Source organism: Ochotona curzoniae, unplaced genomic scaffold (genome assembly GCF_017591425.1).
Source record: "Ochotona curzoniae isolate NIBS_2020 unplaced genomic scaffold, NIBS_Ocur_1.0 contig_3437, whole genome shotgun sequence".
Classification (NCBI taxonomy): domain Eukaryota; kingdom Metazoa; phylum Chordata; class Mammalia; order Lagomorpha; family Ochotonidae; genus Ochotona; species Ochotona curzoniae.
In genome coordinates, this window is record NW_024465862.1 from 498,271 (window position 1) to 515,724 (window position 17,454).

Consider the following 17,454-nt stretch of genomic DNA (forward strand, 5'->3'; position numbering starts at 1 on the left):
CATGTACATACAAGAGTACATATGTAGTGGAACATTCCTTGTTATATAAAAAAAAGGATAAATTTGTTCTCCATAACTAAAGGATTAAATATAGTATATTTAAATATTACTATACTACTTAGCAATGAAGATGAGAATACTGTGTATGGACAGGGAACCAGCTCAGTGATTAAAGAAAAACAGAAGATGGTGAAAATACAGAAACTGTGTAACCTCTCTTGGAAGTTGCCCAAGATGTTAGTCACCTCAGCTATCTCTAGGGAGAGGAATGGATAAGGCATGGAAACATGACCTTTTCGAATTTGGACTCTTGCAGGTATTTATTAAATCAATGAAGTTCCTGAAATGTAGCTGGCAGCAGTTTGTTTCTCGATTCCCTTTCCAACCGGAAGATAAAGGGCCCTGGTCTAGGGAAGCCCTGGAACCAATCACGGCCCATCCCTACTTAGGGATGTCCCAGTCAGGAGGAGGCTCATTCCACCCTCAACACTGGCTTCCAGCTGCGTGACCGAGAACACACCCCTTCGCCTAACCGCATTCCGATAGGTCCGTGAAGCCGAGGCCGCCAGGAGAGCCGCGGTCTTATTGGCTGGGCCAGCGTGACCCGCGCAAAGCACGCTGGGAGACGTAGTCTCGGGCGCCGCAGTGTGTGGCGACTCTCGAGGCTTCTGACGTTGGGGAGTTGGGCCCCGCGCGCTGAGGAGGTAAGGAAGTGGGGTGTGTTTGATGAAGGGGCAGGAGGAGTCGCGAGGCTGCGGGCGACGGAGCCTGCAGGGGCAGGAAAGTAAGCCATTAGTGAGGGTTCCGGGCTTACAGAAAGGTTCGGGATCTCTTCGGAATGGGGAAGCCGAGCGTTGAGGGGTGAGGGGAGGCGCGCGGTCCACGACCAATCAGGCCCGAGCAGCCGCTGCCCGCCCCCACAGGCCCCGCCCCGGGAAAGGGGCGGAGCTGGGGCTGTTCCAGAAGCTTTGGGGTGGCCGGGAGGAGAGGGTGCAGGTCCCCGCGGTCCTGACGCCGTCCGCGTTGGCTCCGAGGGTTCGGAGGCGGCCTGTGTGGGCCCTCGGCCCGTCTCCCTGCCCACCGGCTCTGCCTCCTGGGCGACACCTCTCGCCCACCGTGAGGCGAGGACCTCCGGGATTCCTAGAGAAGACTCGGAAGTGCCCTTGGGGGTGGGGTTTGTGGCGAAAGCTAGGATTTGCTTACTTCCGGCGAGGAAGTGTTGCGAACTGTTGGCTTTGGTTTTTTTTTTCTCTCGATTTATAAGAAAAAAATAAATAAAAATAATAAAACAAGTTGTCAGCCTTGGCTGCGGGGAGCTTGTAATTGCAGGAGAACTCCCAGGGCCTTGAGAGGAGGGCTTGGGGCTTTGCGTCCGTCCGGAGGCGGGGCCTCTCCCTCACCTTGAACGGCCTGTCTCCCTGGGCTATTTCGGGGTCACAGAAAATTCCGCAGAGTTCGGGTGTCAATGTGTCCCGGAAGCCTTGCTTCTCTTCGGGACGAATGAGGCCTCCCTTGGGTCTGTCAAGCCTCGGTGGCTTGAAGGACAGGGCCGGTTATTACCATTCTGATGTCACCCCTGTGCTGATCTGAAGCTTGGCTTAGGATAGTGAGAGGGAGCGAGTACACGTGGACTTCTGGTCCCGTGAGCTCTGTGAAACGGGACGTTTTACATCTCAAACTGTTCAGTTGGGCGTGATGCCACATTGACGTGGCTCTCCGCTACATGTTTTTTTTTAAAAAAATGTTGAAGATCCTCGTAATGGATCACTGTTTTCTGAGTGGCTCGAGGGCTGTTTTGTACTCCGCATCTCTCGGTGAATCACCTTGTAGGACGGACCTCTTCGCCATCTCTGTTTGCTAGTGATGGTTCCTGGTATGTCAGTAGGTTGTATGCTTGTGAAGATCGTCAGCAGCAGAAGACAGATTGGGGCAGAGGGCCGCAGCCAGCCCCGGGAGTTGGAATGATCATGACAGAACCGCAGGGAGTGATAGACTTAGACACTCCGGCCGAGACTTCCCGGGAGCAGCAAGACCTCCTGATAGTGAAGGTGGAGGAAGAAGACTGCACCTGGATGCAGGAGTGCAGCCCGCCAGCCTCGGAGACTTTTTACCAGCGCTTCAGGCACTTCCGGTACCAGGAGGCCTCGGGACCTCGGGAGGCGCTGAGTCAGCTCCGCGTGCTCTGCTGCGAGTGGCTGAGGCCCGAGCTGCACACCAAGGAGCAGATCCTGGAGCTGCTGGTGCTGGAGCAGTTCCTGACCATCCTGCCCGAGGAGTTCCAGGCCTGGGTGCGGGAGCATCACCCTGAGAGCGGAGAAGAGGCGGTGGCAGTGGTGGAAAGTATACAGAGAGAACTGGAGCAGCAGCGACAGCAGGTGAGTACAGGGGGGTACACAGGAGCAGAGAGGAAGGAGAGGAAAAAGTCAGGGAGCTAAGCAGGGGTGAGAGTCGGCCCTCTGGTGCTTCATTTCTATTCTTTTGTTCCCCCGGGATTAGGTACACTGAGGAGATTACCTGCCACTCCAGCACAAAGAAGCAATATCCAGTGTGTTAACCTGTAGAAGACAATCTGCGATTTTATTTATTTTAAAAATTGCTATATTTATTTTTTGAATGACATGATACAAATTCAAAAAAGGTGCATAAGGTTATAATGAAAAGTAAGTCTTCCCACTATTAATTTCCCAACTGCCTAGTTCTTCTTTCCAGAGACAACCGTCGTCACGTGCTACCTCTATGTCTTACAGTGATACGCCGTCTTCTTTCTGCAGAAGCCTGTATGTGCAGAGCGCCTGCACTTCTGCTTCTTGTTTCTTAGCGTGGCTTGATCTGTTCTCTGTCAGGACAAACATGAGGTGCTTCAACAATTCATGGAGAAATGTAACTAAGCTGTGCATATTCCACAAACTTTTGGAAGTACCTGATGTAACTATCTTTCAAATTGCATTTTATGCCATTATGTGGCTAAACCATCATTTCTTCAACTACCTCTGATGGAATTTAAGGTATTCCATTTAAATTGCTCTTTTATTTTTGAAGATTTATTTATTTATTTGAAAGGAAGCAACAGAGAGATCTTCCGTCTATTGGTTCCTTCCCAATTGGCTGTAACAGACGGGGCTGGGCCAGGCTGGAATTAGGAGCCAGGAACTCCACCCCATTCTCCCATCTGACTGGTACTCAAGCACTTGGCTCATCATTCGCTGCCTACTCAGACACATAAGCAGAGAGCTGGGTGGGAAGTGGAGCAGCCTGATTTCGCATCAGTGCTTTTGTGGGGTATCAGTGTCCCATGCAGAGGATTGGCCCTCTGCACCATATCACCGGCCCAAAGTTATTCTTTTAGATTGTTTCTAAAGTTTTTCTAATAAGCTCTGGTGCAATAAATATCCTTTATATTTACTATTAGTTATAGGATGAATGCATGGAAATGAAATTTATTGACTCAGATTCATTTGTGATTTTGGTACCTGTTGACACATTCAGTGGCAATTATATCAGTTTATATTCACACCGTAATATCAGAAGTTTTTGCCCGTGTAAGTCAGTGTTATCAAATCTTTTGATTATTGTTAATATGAAAGATGCAGCATTCAATTTTTGTGTAATTTTGATTTATATTTCTTTTGTGGGCTTGACTAAGTACATATTATCAAAAATGTGTACCTTTCTTGAGAATTATCTATTTCTTGCCTGTAAGAAACAGTAAGCATTAGGTTGGCCATGTGAGTTGTAAATGTTTTCCCTTACTTATGCAGATTTTTGTTTTCTAGATTTTTTTTTTTACTTTTTATGGAGTCATTTTAGCTATGGTTCTTGGTTTCATGATATAATAAGGTTCTCAGTACAAAAAGATGAAAATATTTGTAACAATTCCTTTACTTTTTAAAATTTTTTAATGTACTTTTAAATACTGTACAAGTAGGATTTATTTTGGTGTGGGATATGAGATGTGGTTCATATTTTTCCCCAAATGTCTATGCAGTTGTCCCAGTCACTGACTAAAATGCTGCTTTTATGACACATGTTGGCCATAATGCATGTATTTGAGTCTTTTGAGTCTGTTTCAGTTTTTTTTAAGTTAAGAAATTCTTTTTTTTTTTTTAGATTTATTTTATTTTTTATTGGAAAGGCAGATATACAGAGGAGGAAAGGTAGAGAAAGATAAGATTTTATGTCCGATGGTTCATTCCCCAAGCGGCCACCAACAGCCAGAGCTGCGCCAGTCACTAAGCCAGGAGCCTGGAGCCCTCTCTGGCTCTCCCACACGGGTGCATGGTCCCAAGGCTTTGGGCCGTCCTTGACTGCTTTCCCAGGCCACCAGCAGGGAGCTGGATGGAATTGGTACCGCCTAGATTAGAACTGGTGCCCATATGGGATCCTGGCATGTGCAAGGTGAGGACTTTAGCTGCTTAGCTACCATGCTGGACCTCTGTTTCAGTTTTTAAATTCCAATTTTGTTAATCATACTGTAGTTTATTATAGTATTTATTATTAGAGTTCTGTAAAGTGTTTTATTATCTTATAGGGCTATCTTTAACTTCTCCCAAATTTATTTTTCAGTATTATCCATCTTTGAACTTTGGAATTGCTTATGTAGTTTCTAGCACCCCAAATATCCTGTTGGTATTATTGTTGACTGAATTAAAGTCATTAATTTATGGAGGATTGATATCTTTATGTTGTTGTATCTTCTTTTGTAATACTTTTGTAAAGATCTTCCTCTTACTGATAGGCCCATATTCTGCTACAATTTATTATGCTTTTGTAGCAAAGAAACAAAACCTTAAATTTAGGGGCTGGTGCTGTGATGCAGCCAGTTAAAAGTGTCACTTGCTCCAGGATCCTGCCTCAGTGTGCCAGCTCGAGTCCTGGCTGTACTTCTGATCTAGCATACTGTTAATCTGCCTAAGGCATTAAAAGATGGCCTAAGCAGTTAGGCCCCTGACCACCAGGTGAGAGATCAGGATGGAGTTCCCGGCTCCTGGCTTTGGCCAGGCCCAGGCGTGGCTGCTGTGTGCATTTGGGGAGTGAACCAGCAGATAGAATTTCTCTCTTTGTAGTTCTGTTGTGGGTTTACAAAAGTTTGAAACTATAATAAGGTGGTATTTCACATTCTAGCATCACATTCTAGAATCTGCTTAGGCTCCGAGGGTGTGGCTGCTGATCCTTGGCCAGCCCCTGCAGCTCTCCTGAAAGGCTGTCATGCACATGGGTGTACATGAATCTTTCTGTCATGGAATAGAGACTCTTGGTGACGCCTAGTTACGCCTCTTTTGACCTGGCTTGGTACACTGATGATAAAACTCTTCCACGTGTCCTTGTAGAAATAGTCAAAAGTCTAGCTTTTTTTTTTTTTTTCTTAAGATTTATTTATTTTATTGGAAAGTCAGAGAGACAGAAAGGAAGATCTTCCATCCGATGACTCACTCCCCAGGTGAGCACAATGGCCGATGCTATGCCGATCCAAAGCCAGGATCCAGGAACCTCCCCTGGGTCTCCCACGCAGGTGCAGGGTCCCAAGGCTTTGGGCTGTCCTCGACTGCTTTCCCAGGCCAGAAGCAGGGAGCTGGATGGGAAGCAGGGCTGCTGGGATTAGAACTGGCGCCCATATGGGATCCCGTCGTGTTCAAGGCGAGGACTTTATCCACTAGACCACGCCGCCGGGCCCAAAGTATAGCTTTTGACCACAAGTTTTTAAAATAGGGAATTTACATCAGATATTATATGTTTACCTCTCTTGAAGTCCATCTTTGCAAGAAGCACAGAGAAAAATCATTTCCTGTTGGCAGCCCGTGGAGGGGATTTTGCCATAGGCCTTGAGTTTGCCTACTGGCCTTTCCCTCCTCCTGCTTCCTGGTTTCCTCAATGTTGTTTCTCAACCTTTTTTTTTTTTTTTTAAATATATATATATAATTTATTTGTTTTTATTTAAAGGCAGATTTATAGAGAGAAAGAGAGATGGAGATAAAGATCTTCCATCTGCTGATTCACTCCCCAAATGGCTGCAATGGCTGGAACTGAGCCTATCTGAAGCCAGGAGCTTCTTTTGGGTCTCGCACAAGGGTACAGGATATTAAGGCTCTGGGCCATACTCTATTGCTTTCCTAGGCCACACAAAGAACTGATGGGAAGTGGAGCAGCTGGGACATGAACTGGTACCCATATGGAATCCCAGTACTTGCAAGGGGAGGACTAGCCAGTTGAGCCATCGCACTGGCTTTTGTTTCTCAATGTTACCTCCAAGCCGTTTTGCCTCCTGGAGGTGCTTTCTCCATTCCATCTCATTCCTTTGTCTTCTGTGGACATCCATGGGGGTTTTCCTTCTTTGGTTAGTTGCTTTTCAAATACTTGGGCTCTTAACTCTGTTCTGAGCACACTCTCATTGATTCACAAATTTCTGTATAGAGCGGTGTTTATTTATTTGTAAAAGTAACAGGAAAAGACTAGAAATCTGCTATCTGCTGATTCATTTCTCAGATGGCTGCAACTGCCAGAGTTTGGCCAGGTTGAAGCTAGGAGCTTCTTCCAGGTCTCCCAGATGGGTGGCTACGGCCCAAGCACTTGCAGCCATCTTTTGTTGCTGTCCCAAATTGTTCTGCAGGGTGCTGGATCAAAATTGGAGGAGAAACTGGCCCTCACACAGGATGCCAGTGTTGCAGGTTGTGCTACAGTGCCAGCCCCCAGGATCGGTGGTTACCACACTATTTTGCAGCTGTCTCTTAGTGTAACTCCTGTGCCGCATTTTACCCCTACTGAGAAGATTCAACTCAAGGGAGGCAGATGAGAAAGGTGTCACAGGGTAGGACCTTAACACTTCCAGTACCTGGTACTGAGCTACTGCCTTTCGGAATAGGTACGTTCTAAGGAGCAGAGTGATTGTATATAGAGTCGAACCAGAGTGAGGAACAGGAGGCAGAGGACTGTAGCATGATGGACATGTGCTAGTTTATGTCTTAATGTTAGTTTATCCAAGTTTGACTTGGTGAGTCCCACCAGTGACCTTTCCAACCTCTTTCCTCAGCTTTCCCCTCACTTAACTCACACCATGGCCTCATGTTCCTTGAAAAAAAATCCTTTTTCTGCCTGTGGGTGTTAAGGTTCCCTGCCCGAATCACTTCTGCCTTCTTTATTCCTGAGTGCCTTCCTATCTGCTAGGTGTTTATTTGAGTTGGTCTTACTTGTTCTGTCTCATGCCACTGCATACTTCTCCCTTCTACCATGTACAGCACTTCGTAATGACATGTTTATGTGTTAATGTGTTTCATGAAAGTCTTTTCCAACTAGAAGTAAGCTGTATTTATTAAACCACTGTGTAAGTAGTGCCTGACTGATTGTAGACATACATTTAAGTCATTGGGCAAGAGAATGATTGAAAGTATAATGGAACCTGCTGGAGTCCTTCACTTTCTTTGTAACTGTGCTGATTGGCTGTTGTTGTGGTTGTCAGATTGTTGCGTGTCCTGAAGTGCTTCCCCAGAAGATGGTGCCACCTGAAGCAGTGCAGGAGTCCTTTAGTTCCCAGCTCCAGTCCACCGACAGCCCGCCTGAACAAGAGCCACAGAAGCCACATCTTCTGAAGGAAAATGGTGAGGTTTATCCATTCAGTAGAACAGATGTAACTGCAGCATGGGTGCCCTGGTTACTTCAGGAGGTGGCATAAGAGGGACCCGGCATGATAGCATAATGGTTAAGGGCCTTGCCTTGAACCCACCAGGATCCCATATGGGTGCTGGTTCTAATCCTGGCAGCTCTACTTCCTGTCTGGCTCCCTGCTTGTGGCCTGGGAAAGCAGTTGAGGATGGCCCAAAGCCTTGGGACCCTGCACCCGTGTGGGAGACCTGGAAAGAAGTTCCTGGCTCCTGGCTTCAGTTCGGCGCAGCACAGTCACTTGGGGTGTGAATCATCGGACAGAAGATCTTCCTCTGTCTCTCCTCCTCTCTGTACATCTGCCTTTCCAATAAAATAAATAAATCTTAAAAAAAAAATAGATGCTGAATACTGCATTTAATCTTAAAGGTATATAAAACTTGAAAATATTAAAAAAATCTTTAAAAATATGTAAAATTGCTCAAAAGTGAAGTGCAAATGCTGAAATTATGTTGTTCGGTGTATCCATAGCTATTCTTACAGCAGCTCAATAGAATATGTAGTATTGCTGTTCTAATGTTAGAAATTAAGAATCTGAGGTGCCCAGTCTGATGACTTAGTGGCTAAATCCTCACCTTGCACATACCAGGATCCTGTTTGGGTGACTATTCATGTCCCTGCTGCTCCGCTGCACATCTGGCTCCCTGATTATGGCCTGGAGAAGCAGTAGAGGATTCATCAAGGCCTTGAGCACCTGCTCCCATGTGGGAGACCTAGAAGAAGCTCCTGGCTTCGAATCAGCTCAGTTCCAGCTGTTTCAGCCACTTGTGGAGTGAACCAGTGGACAGATCTTTTTCTCCTCTGTAAATCTGCCTGTCCAACAAGAATAATAATAAATAAATCATGTTAAGTTTTTAAGATATTTGTTTATTTTGGGCCCAGCCTGATGATGTGAACTGGCATTTTGTTGGATGTTGGCCCACAGGAAGAGGAATAACGTGCTGCACCACCGTGCCAGCCCTGAGATAGACATTTTTGTTTTACTATCATTTATTTTTATTTTAAAGTCAGATTGTTTTACACACAGAGAAGGAGAGACAGAAAACAAGGTCTTTTATTTGCTGGCTTACTCCCCAAATGGCTGCAGTGGTTTAGAGCTGAGCTGATCGAAGCTAAGAGCCAGGAGCTTCTTTCGGGTCTTCCATGTAGGTATGCCCAAGGACCTGGGCATTCTCCACTGCTTTCGCAAGCCATTAACAGAGAGCTGGATCAGAAGTGGAGTAGCTGGGACATGAACCAGCTCCAATATTGTATCCTGTCACACCACTGTGGAGGATTAGCTGAGTATGCCACTATACCTGTCTCTCTCAGATAGATTTTCTTATTTTAATATTTATTGATTTAAAAAGATTTATTTATTTTTATTGGAAAGGCATATTTACAGGAAAAAGGAAGTAGAAAGTAGCTACAATGATTGTAATTAAGCTGATCCAAAGCTAGGAGCCAGGAGTTTCTTCCGGGTCTGCTATGGGGGCACAGGAACCCAAGGCTTTGGCCCGTCCTCCACTGCTTTCCCAGGGAGCTGGGTGGGAAGTGGAGCAGCTGGGATACAAACCTGTGTCCATCTACGATCCTGGTATGTACAAGGTGAGGATTTGGACGCTGAGCTATTGTGCTGGGCTGCAAGATAGATTTTTTTAAGACTACGAAGGAGAGGACTTTGAGATATTTTTGCAGAAGAACTTTCTAGAACTTCTCAGGCGGAAAGAGAGAGGATTTGGATCACTGAAAGGATAATTGTTTTTGAATTACCTTTATACGAAAAAAAATTCTTATGTTTTAATTTGAAAGACAGTGAACAGAGTAGGAAAGAGCTGGGAGAGAAAGAGGAAGACAGACAATTCCCCAAATGTCTTCAGCAGCCAAAGCTAAGCCAGGCCAAAGTCAGGAGCCAAAAACTCAATCCAGGTCTCTCCTGTGTGGGTGGCAAGGATCCAAGAACTTGAGCTAACAACTGCTTCCTGCCAGTGTGCTTATTAGCAGGAAACTGGATTTACAAGTGGAGCTGGAACTCAAATCTGCACATTTAATATGGGATCCTAGCACTCGAGCTGTAACTTAACTGCTATGTCAACTACTCACCTCTTTTAATGGGAAGTTTTGAGTGTGTTTGAATGCTATTGGGAACTGAGTTGATTATAGAGACAGTTGATAACTGCACTGTGAAAGGCACTGTGAAATAGACTGTGCAGGAAGGAGGAAGGGAAATAACATGCCTATGTTTGGTTTTCGATTAATTAAAGATTTGTCTGCAAACCGTATCCAACTTCAATATCCTGGGTAAAATGTCTGGGAGATTGCGATCACTTGAATGTCTGTGTTCATCGGTGACATTGAACGTTGCTCTATGTTTTGAAATAAGTAGATTGTTCTGTGGTTATGGAAAGAAAGCCTTTCCCCTGCTCTTGGACTCTTCAAAGAACTCTGTAATACTGTAAGAATTAGTAAAATTGAAAATGTCATCTTCTCTAAGCTATGAATTCACAAAGAGGAATATGTAGTCTGGGTTAGCTGTATAACTCAATATCAAATTTTATTTATTTTTTTAAGTTTTATTTATTTTTATTGGAAAGGCAGATATACAGAGAGGAGGAGAGACAGAGAGGAAGATCTTCCATTCGATGGTACACTCCCCAAGTGGCCACCAATGGCCAGAGCTGTGCCAATCCTAAGCCAGGATCCAGAAACTTCCTCCAGGTCTCCCACACAGGTGCAGGATCCCAAGGCTTTGGGCCGTCCTCGACGGTTTTCCCAGGCCACAAGCATGGAGCTGGATGGGAAGCAGGGCCGCTGGGATTAGAAACAGCACTCATATGGGGTCCCGGCACATTCAAGGCGAGGACTTTTAGCCACTAGGCCACTGCACCGGGCCCAATACCAAATTTTATTAATATTTTTGAGTATTGCATAGGTATTCACAAACAAGGAACATGTAAGTACCATAGCAGGATGAATGCTCTCTCATCTCATTCCTTGGAATCCTTCCTGCCAGCTTTTCCACTAAATCTGTTTCCGTTCTATTTGAATAATATTTATCTCATATGTGACATCATTTTTTCCTAGTTATGCATTCTAACATGTTGGCTTCATTTAATTATATTGAATCCCTCTATTATTTTTTTCTACTGTAGAAAATGCCTAAATGTCTCATTTCCCTTCCATGATTTCAGGTTATGAGTCCAGGGACAACAATATGGAGCTCATGGTAAAGCAGATTCCTGAGGAAGCCGAATCGCATTGGATGAATCCAGGAAACACTGAAAGGAATGTTCCTCAGAGTCAAGGGTTTGCAGAAGTTGGTGACCTTAAGGGCGTGGTCCAGAGGTGGCAGGTGAACTCCGCTGTGGGGAAATCAGGGCAAAAAAAAGATCTTAGCACTGGAAAAGACCTTAACCGGAAGGAGAACTTAAGCAATGAGAGAGGTCACAAATGTCTGGATTGTGGCAAATTTTTTCTTCAAGCCTCGAACTTCATTCAGCATCGGCGAATTCACACTGGAGAAAAACCATTTACATGTGGTGAATGTGGGAAGAGCTATAACCAGCGTGTGCACCTGACTCAACACCAGAGAGTCCACACTGGTGAGAAACCCTATAAATGTCAGGTGTGTGGAAAGGCCTTCCGGGTGAGCTCCCATCTTGTGCAGCATCACAGTGTCCACAGCGGAGAGAGACCCTATGGGTGTAATGAATGTGGCAAGAACTTTGGTCGCCATTCACACCTGATTGAACATCTGAAACGCCACTTCAGGGAGAAATCCGCAAGATGTACGTGTGAAGAGTTTGTATTTGGGGAATGAAGGGAGGCCCCAATTGTCTAAAGAACGTATTACAATAGGACAGATAGATTGTGACGCTGGAAAGAGTAGGGTCAAGATTAAAGTGTGTTTGATTTTTATTGACTCTGAATTGTCAAATGAATAGATAAAATTTGTTGCTATCTCATTTTTCAAGAGTTTCCCAAGAGGTACCTACTTTCATCTCTTATTTATCCTGATAATTCCACATTTTAAATATGCTATCGGTTGACTCATCCTTCTATTGCAGGAAATGACATCTTGGCTTCCTCCCATGTTTCCTTCCAGTCTTCTCCCTTTTTTCCTTTCTTTCTTGCTTTTTTTTTTTTTTAAGATTTATTTATTTTTGTTGGAAAGGCAGATGTACAGAGAGGAGGAGAGACAGAAAGATCTTCCGTCCGATGATTCACTCCTCAAGTGACGGCAATGATCCAAAGCCAGGAGCCGGGAACTTCTTCCGGGTCTCCCACACGGGTGCAGGGTCCCAAGGCTTTGGGCCGTCCTCCACTGCTTTCCCAGGCCACAAGCAGGGAGCTGGATGGGAAGTGGCACTGCTGGGGTTAGAACTGGTGCCTGGGTCTGGCGGTGCGGCCTAGCAGCTAAAGTCCTCGCCTTGAGTGCACCGGGATCCCATATGGGCGCCGGTTCTAATCCCGGCTGCTCCACTTCCCATCCAGTTCCCTGCCTGTGGCCTGGGAAAGCAGTCGAGGACGGCCCAAAGCTTTGGGACCCTGCACCTGTGTGGGATACCCGGAAGAAGTTCCTGGTTCCTGGCTTCGGATCGGCATAGCATCGGCCGTTGTGCTCACTTGGGGAGTGATTCATCGGATGGAAGATCTTCCTCTCTGTCTCTCCTCCTCTCTGTATATCTGACTTTGCAATAAATAAATAAATCTTAAAAAAAAAAAAAAAAAAGAACCGGCGCCTATATGGGATCCTGGCGGGTTCAAGGCGAGGACCTTAACCATTGTGCTATTGCACCAGGCTCACCCCATTTGTTTTCTCATTTAATTATTTTAAAATGATAGAATAACTGCAGGAAGTTTGAAAGTAAGGAAGAGAGAGAAATCATCCATAATCCCCTTGATCTAATAGAACTGTTGCTACTTAGTGTGTTTGCTTGTAATTTTTTTCATCGTCTTATTTCCATAATTATCCTTATAGGGTACAATTAACCATTATACATTCACACTTTCTACTTGTTACTCAACCCTCCTATTATTATGACAGCCTGCTTTTATGTGGTGACATCCTAATTTACTTAGTTGTATTTTTTTTAAAGATATATTTTTTACTTGAAAGATTTTACACATACACACACAGATCTTCTGTCCTGCTGGTTGACTCTCCAAATGGCTGCAGCATACAGAACTGAGCTGATCCAAATGTGGGAGCCAGGAGCTTCTTCTGGATCTTCCACATGGGTGCAGGGACCCAAGGCCTTGGGCCGTCCTCTGCTGCTTTCCCAGGCTACAAGCAGGGGAGTGGATAGGAAGTGGAGCATGGGACGCCACTTGGCACCCATGTGGGATGGTGGCATTACCAGAGGAAGCTTAGCCTACCACGCTATGGCGACAGCTCCCATGCAACTGTATTTGTTGAGAGCCTCTATTGCTAGCAGCTTGGAGTCTGGCAGGGAAGAGGGTAGATCCAGTTTTATCCCTTGTGGAGATGATGGTCGGGTGTGGGTAGCAGATCTTGAAGGTGCCACAAGAGGAAAACTGAATCCAGGATTTTGGCTTAGGCTGAAGAGAGCAGCAACTGATAGAAGCATCATCTACCTTCTTGACAGTATTTTGGCTGGCTTATTTCCTGGCTCCTATTCAGATACTCTTGCCATTATATTAGCCCCTTCATAATCCTTCTCTTCCTGTTCCCCCAGTTCTAACAGTTCTTGTCTGGTCTCACTATCTAGTTGTGTATCTTTGTTCTATTTCATTGTGGCTGCCTTATGTATGTTTGCGTAAGAACCCCTTTGCATTTCCTGTGTGAGAGTGGCTTTTTTTTTCCCCTATATAATAAAATTTCATGCTTATTTCTGTTTAACCTCAGTAATGCTTACTTTTCTAAGTAGTTTTTATTCATGCTCAGTGACATTAAATACATAATATTCATACATTCCTGTTACTCCTAATTATATCATAATTTCATCTGATTATCCTTTTTGCTGACAGTATTTTTCTTCTGTCAAAGAACTGATGCCATTTGAACTTGCTCTTTATTTTAGGTAGTGACAAAAGAAATAAGAATCCAAGATTGAATGTTAAGAAAATGTCAGAATTTTCAGAAGCAGAAATGGAGCTATCAGGAAAAATCGAAAGAAACATTTCTCAAGTTGAAGATTTTGGAGATGGCTATGACCACCAAGACAAAGTGGATAGAAAACCAGGAATTCCTATGAAAGACATACTTGCACAACCCTCTTCAAAGAGGGTGAATTGCAGTGAAATCACATATGTTCATAAAAAATCTTCCACTGGAGAGAGACCACATAAATGTAATATATGTGGAAAGAGCTTTATTCAGAGTGCACATCTTATTCAACATCAACGAATCCACACTGGGGAGAAACCATTTAGGTGTGATGAATGTGGCAAAAGCTATAATCAGCGTGTACACCTTACTCAACATCAGCGAGTCCACACTGGTGAAAAGCCCTACACCTGTCATCTCTGTGGTAAAGCCTTTAGAGTGAGATCCCATCTTGTTCAGCATCAGAGTGTGCACAGTGGAGAGAGACCCTTTAAGTGTAATGAATGTGGGAAAGGTTTTGGAAGACGTTCACACCTCGCTGGACATCTGAGGCTCCACTCTAGGGAGAAATCTCATCAGTGCAATGAATGTGGAGAGGTCTTTTTTCAGTATGTTAGCCTGATTGAGCATCAGGTACTCCACATGGGTCAGAAAAGTGAGAAAAATGGCATTTGTGAGGAAGCATCTAGTTGGAACTTGACTGTGATTGAAGATAAGAAGATTGAGTTACAAGAGCAACCCTATAAATGTGATATATGTGGAAAAGGCTTTGGGTATAGTTCAGACCTTATTCAGCATTACAGAACTCATACTGTAGAGAAACCCTATAAATGTGATATATGTAGAGAAAATGGCCAGTGTTCCCATAAAAAGCAACATCCAAAAATTTGTTCCAGCACGAAATCCCATCAATGTGATGAATGTGGAAGAGGGTTCACTCTGAAGTCACATCTTCATCAACATCAGAGAATCCATACTGGAGAGAAGCCCTATCAATGTAAAGAATGTGGGATGAGTTTTAGTTGGAGTTGTAGCCTCTTTAAACATCTGAGATGCCATGAGAGAACAGATTCCATAAGTGCTGTAAGTGTATAGGTCTTCCTGTCATACAGCAGTTCTTAGTTTCAGAGACGCCTTCCCGAAGAGAAGCCTTACTCCTACAATGAGTGTAACAACTTCAAGTTTCTAAAGTTTGTCATGCCCACAGATATGTCCAAAATGTAGCCTTTAGGAACATTGGAGAATCCACAAGAAGTAGATACCTATTTGCTTTTCCATGCTTTGTTTACCATCTTCATGCTTGGGATTATAGGCAAAGAGAACAAATGACTATTGTGGATGAAGAAAAGTTTCAGGTGACACTCCTTTATTTGAAATTCAGAAAATTGGTACTGGAAAAATCCCATGAATGCAGTGGATAGAAGCTTGTTTTGTAGTTTTTGCCTTGACAGCCTATCTATTCAGGGAAGAGTGCAGTGAAAAAAGAACTTTAGCATGATAGCTGTTTGGGTACCTCATCTATAGACCCTTTTTAAAGCAATGATTATCCCAACCACTAGAATACTCAATCATTGTTCCCATCTGAATATTAAACTTGTTGAAAAGAAACTGACAACTTATCTATTTTGGCAAAATTGGAATCAGAGTGGATTGTATGATGTGTGTTTCTCTTGCCGTATTCAATCTGCAACTTCTTGAAACACCCCATGTTGTTTTGATTCTAGTAGCATCAAGGTTATCTAGTGCAAAGAGTTCTAACTAGTAAACTCAGGAGAAACTGTGCTGCTTAGTCACATCAGAAGGTCAAGAAAGAGGGGCCCTACCGGAGCAGAGAATGGGCAAAACTGGACTGCATTGTATTTTATGACCCACAATAATGAGGGCAGCTAAGTCCGCAGAAAAAAATTGGGCCATCTTGAGTTAAGGGTCAGGCAGTCTGTGAACCGATTCCCAGGTACCGTGATAGGCCTGTCTTGCGAATTGATGGTGTTCAGTCAGAATGAGTTTAAATACACTTTGCAGCTAGCGTTGGAAGTTAATGTAACAAGGAGCAGACTTGACATGACCCAATTAGCCATACCTTGTGGGAAAGTGTTAATTTTGAGGGGAAAAGAAGATGGCATGTGTCCGACTGTTAGCTTTAACCTGTTGGCTACAGGGTGAAAATGCTTTTGGAGTCTGCTGAGCACTATCTGGATTTTGCCTGAGGTACAATAATAAATGCTCATTAAATATTTATGTGTGGCACACTGGTGATCTATCCAGGCTCCTTTATCAAGTTAGCACACCAATCTATGCCACCCAGCTGCTCCCATTTCTCCAGACTCCAGTGCAATTGTCCTTGGACAATGGGAGCTGCTTCAGCAAGAGTTATCTGTCCTCCACACTCTCAGCCAATGCCTGATACGGAGTACAAAAGGCTGACTCATTTGCTCAGGGTTGGGGAGGAAGGGAAGGTTGGAAGAGGAAGTTCTATGGTGTAATTATACTCCAGAACCCTCTGTTGGGATCCAACCAAGGACAGATTTTATCTTAGCCTTTGTCTATGCTCAGAGCTTTCACTTTTCTACCCTGTTTTATTCTCTCCCTCAAAGAATTCTTTAATTAATTAATTTATTTTATTGGAAAGGCAAATTCACAGAGGGAAAGGTCTTCCAGGCACTGATTCACCCCCCAAGGGGCCACAATGGCCAGAGCTGAATTGATCCGAAGCCAGGAGCTTCTTCTGGGTCTCTCACGCAGGTGCAGGGTCCCAAGGCTTTGGGTTGTCTACTGCTTTCCCAGGTCACAAGCAGGGAGCTGTAAGGAAAGTGGAGCAGCTGGGACATGAATCAGTGCCTATATGGGATCCTTGCACAAAGTGAGGACTTTAGTCACTAGACCATTGTGCTGGGAAAGGCTTTGTTTCTGAAAAGGACATCCTCAAATAAATAAACACCCACGTCAGGGTATGCTCAGCAACCTTATCTAGGACATTTGTTGCAATGAATGTTAGGAAGCTGACTGCAAGAGAAAGTTAAGGAATAAATCAGTCACCACGAAGTAATGAAAACCCTTTCACTGATGATTGGTGGAGTCCCTGGCACATGGCACCTGCTTAACCAATGAGACATTCACTTATGAATTGGGATGGTATACAGTTGGGAAAGGATTCTTTTGTCCCTGTCTGATCAAGCTGAATTCTGTGAAAGAGTTTATCTACTCTTATCCTTCAATTTGGCCTCCACAGGGAACGGGATTAGGCCTCTGGCCCCACCCTGCTGCCACCACCTTGTGGCAGGAGGAACCTAGGGGATGGGTGTTTGGCTACAGGGCTCGGGTGAAAGCAGCCCTCAGCAGCGTGGCGGCTGTGGAGGGTACCTGAGCCAGGTCGGTCCCAGTGCTTGGGACTTGGGCCATGGGCACTGTTGCCACGCGGTGAGCGAGTCCTGAGCTTTTGGGAGCCCTGAGATTTCTGCCCCCATGGTGAATATGCTAGGAGGAAATCTCGGGAACAGGATCAGGCCTCTGTCCCTGCCCTGCTGCCACCACCCTGTGACAGGAGGAACCTAAGGGATGGGTGTTTGGTTGCAGGGCTCGGGTGAAAGCAGCCCTCAGCATCATGGTGACTGCGGAGGGTACCCGAGCCAGGTCGGGCCCAAGGCTTGGGATTCGGTCCATGGGCACTGTCACCACACGGTGAGCCAGTCTTGAGCTTTTGGGAGGCCAGCATGCCAAGTGGGGCGAGGCTGAACCTGCTGGCTGCCCGGCAGCAA

General features: G+C 44.9%; 1 protein-coding gene across 4 annotated transcripts; it reads left to right on the forward strand.

Annotated features, from left to right (window-relative positions):
* Positions 1–1,036: 1,036 nt before the first annotated feature.
* ZKSCAN5 (zinc finger with KRAB and SCAN domains 5) lies at positions 1,037–16,109 on the forward strand. 4 transcript variants are annotated; one of them, XM_040980383.1, is made up of 4 exons: positions 1,037–2,375; positions 7,451–7,589; positions 10,821–11,417; positions 13,674–16,109. In XM_040980383.1, exons 1-4 carry the CDS (start codon positions 1,962–1,964, stop codon positions 14,792–14,794), a joined length of 2,271 nt encoding a protein of 756 aa, XP_040836317.1. In that variant the 5' UTR covers positions 1,037–1,961; the 3' UTR covers positions 14,795–16,109. The 4 variants fall into 4 exon arrangements, with proteins under 4 accessions (XP_040836317.1, XP_040836320.1, XP_040836318.1 ...); XM_040980384.1 differs by lacking the exon at positions 1,037–2,375 and adding an exon at positions 2,501–2,660 and having other exon boundaries at positions 13,674–16,107; XM_040980385.1 differs by lacking the exon at positions 1,037–2,375 and having other exon boundaries at positions 6,574–7,589; positions 13,674–16,107.
* The last annotated feature ends 1,345 nt before the right edge of the window (positions 16,110–17,454 follow it).

What these genes read in the sequence shown, in the direction of transcription:
- ZKSCAN5 (XM_040980383.1), top strand. Translation starts at nt 1,962, where the DNA reads ATGATCATGACAGAACCGCAGGGAGTGATAGACTTAGACACTCCGGCC. An exon ending in ACATCTTCTGAAGGAAAATG is followed by an intron (nt 7,590 to 10,820) that starts GTGAGGTTTATC and finishes CCATGATTTCAG; the next exon opens with GTTATGAGTCCAGGGACAAC. An exon ending in CAGGGAGAAATCCGCAAGAT is followed by an intron (nt 11,418 to 13,673) that starts GTACGTGTGAAG and finishes TCTTTATTTTAG; the next exon opens with GTAGTGACAAAAGAAATAAG.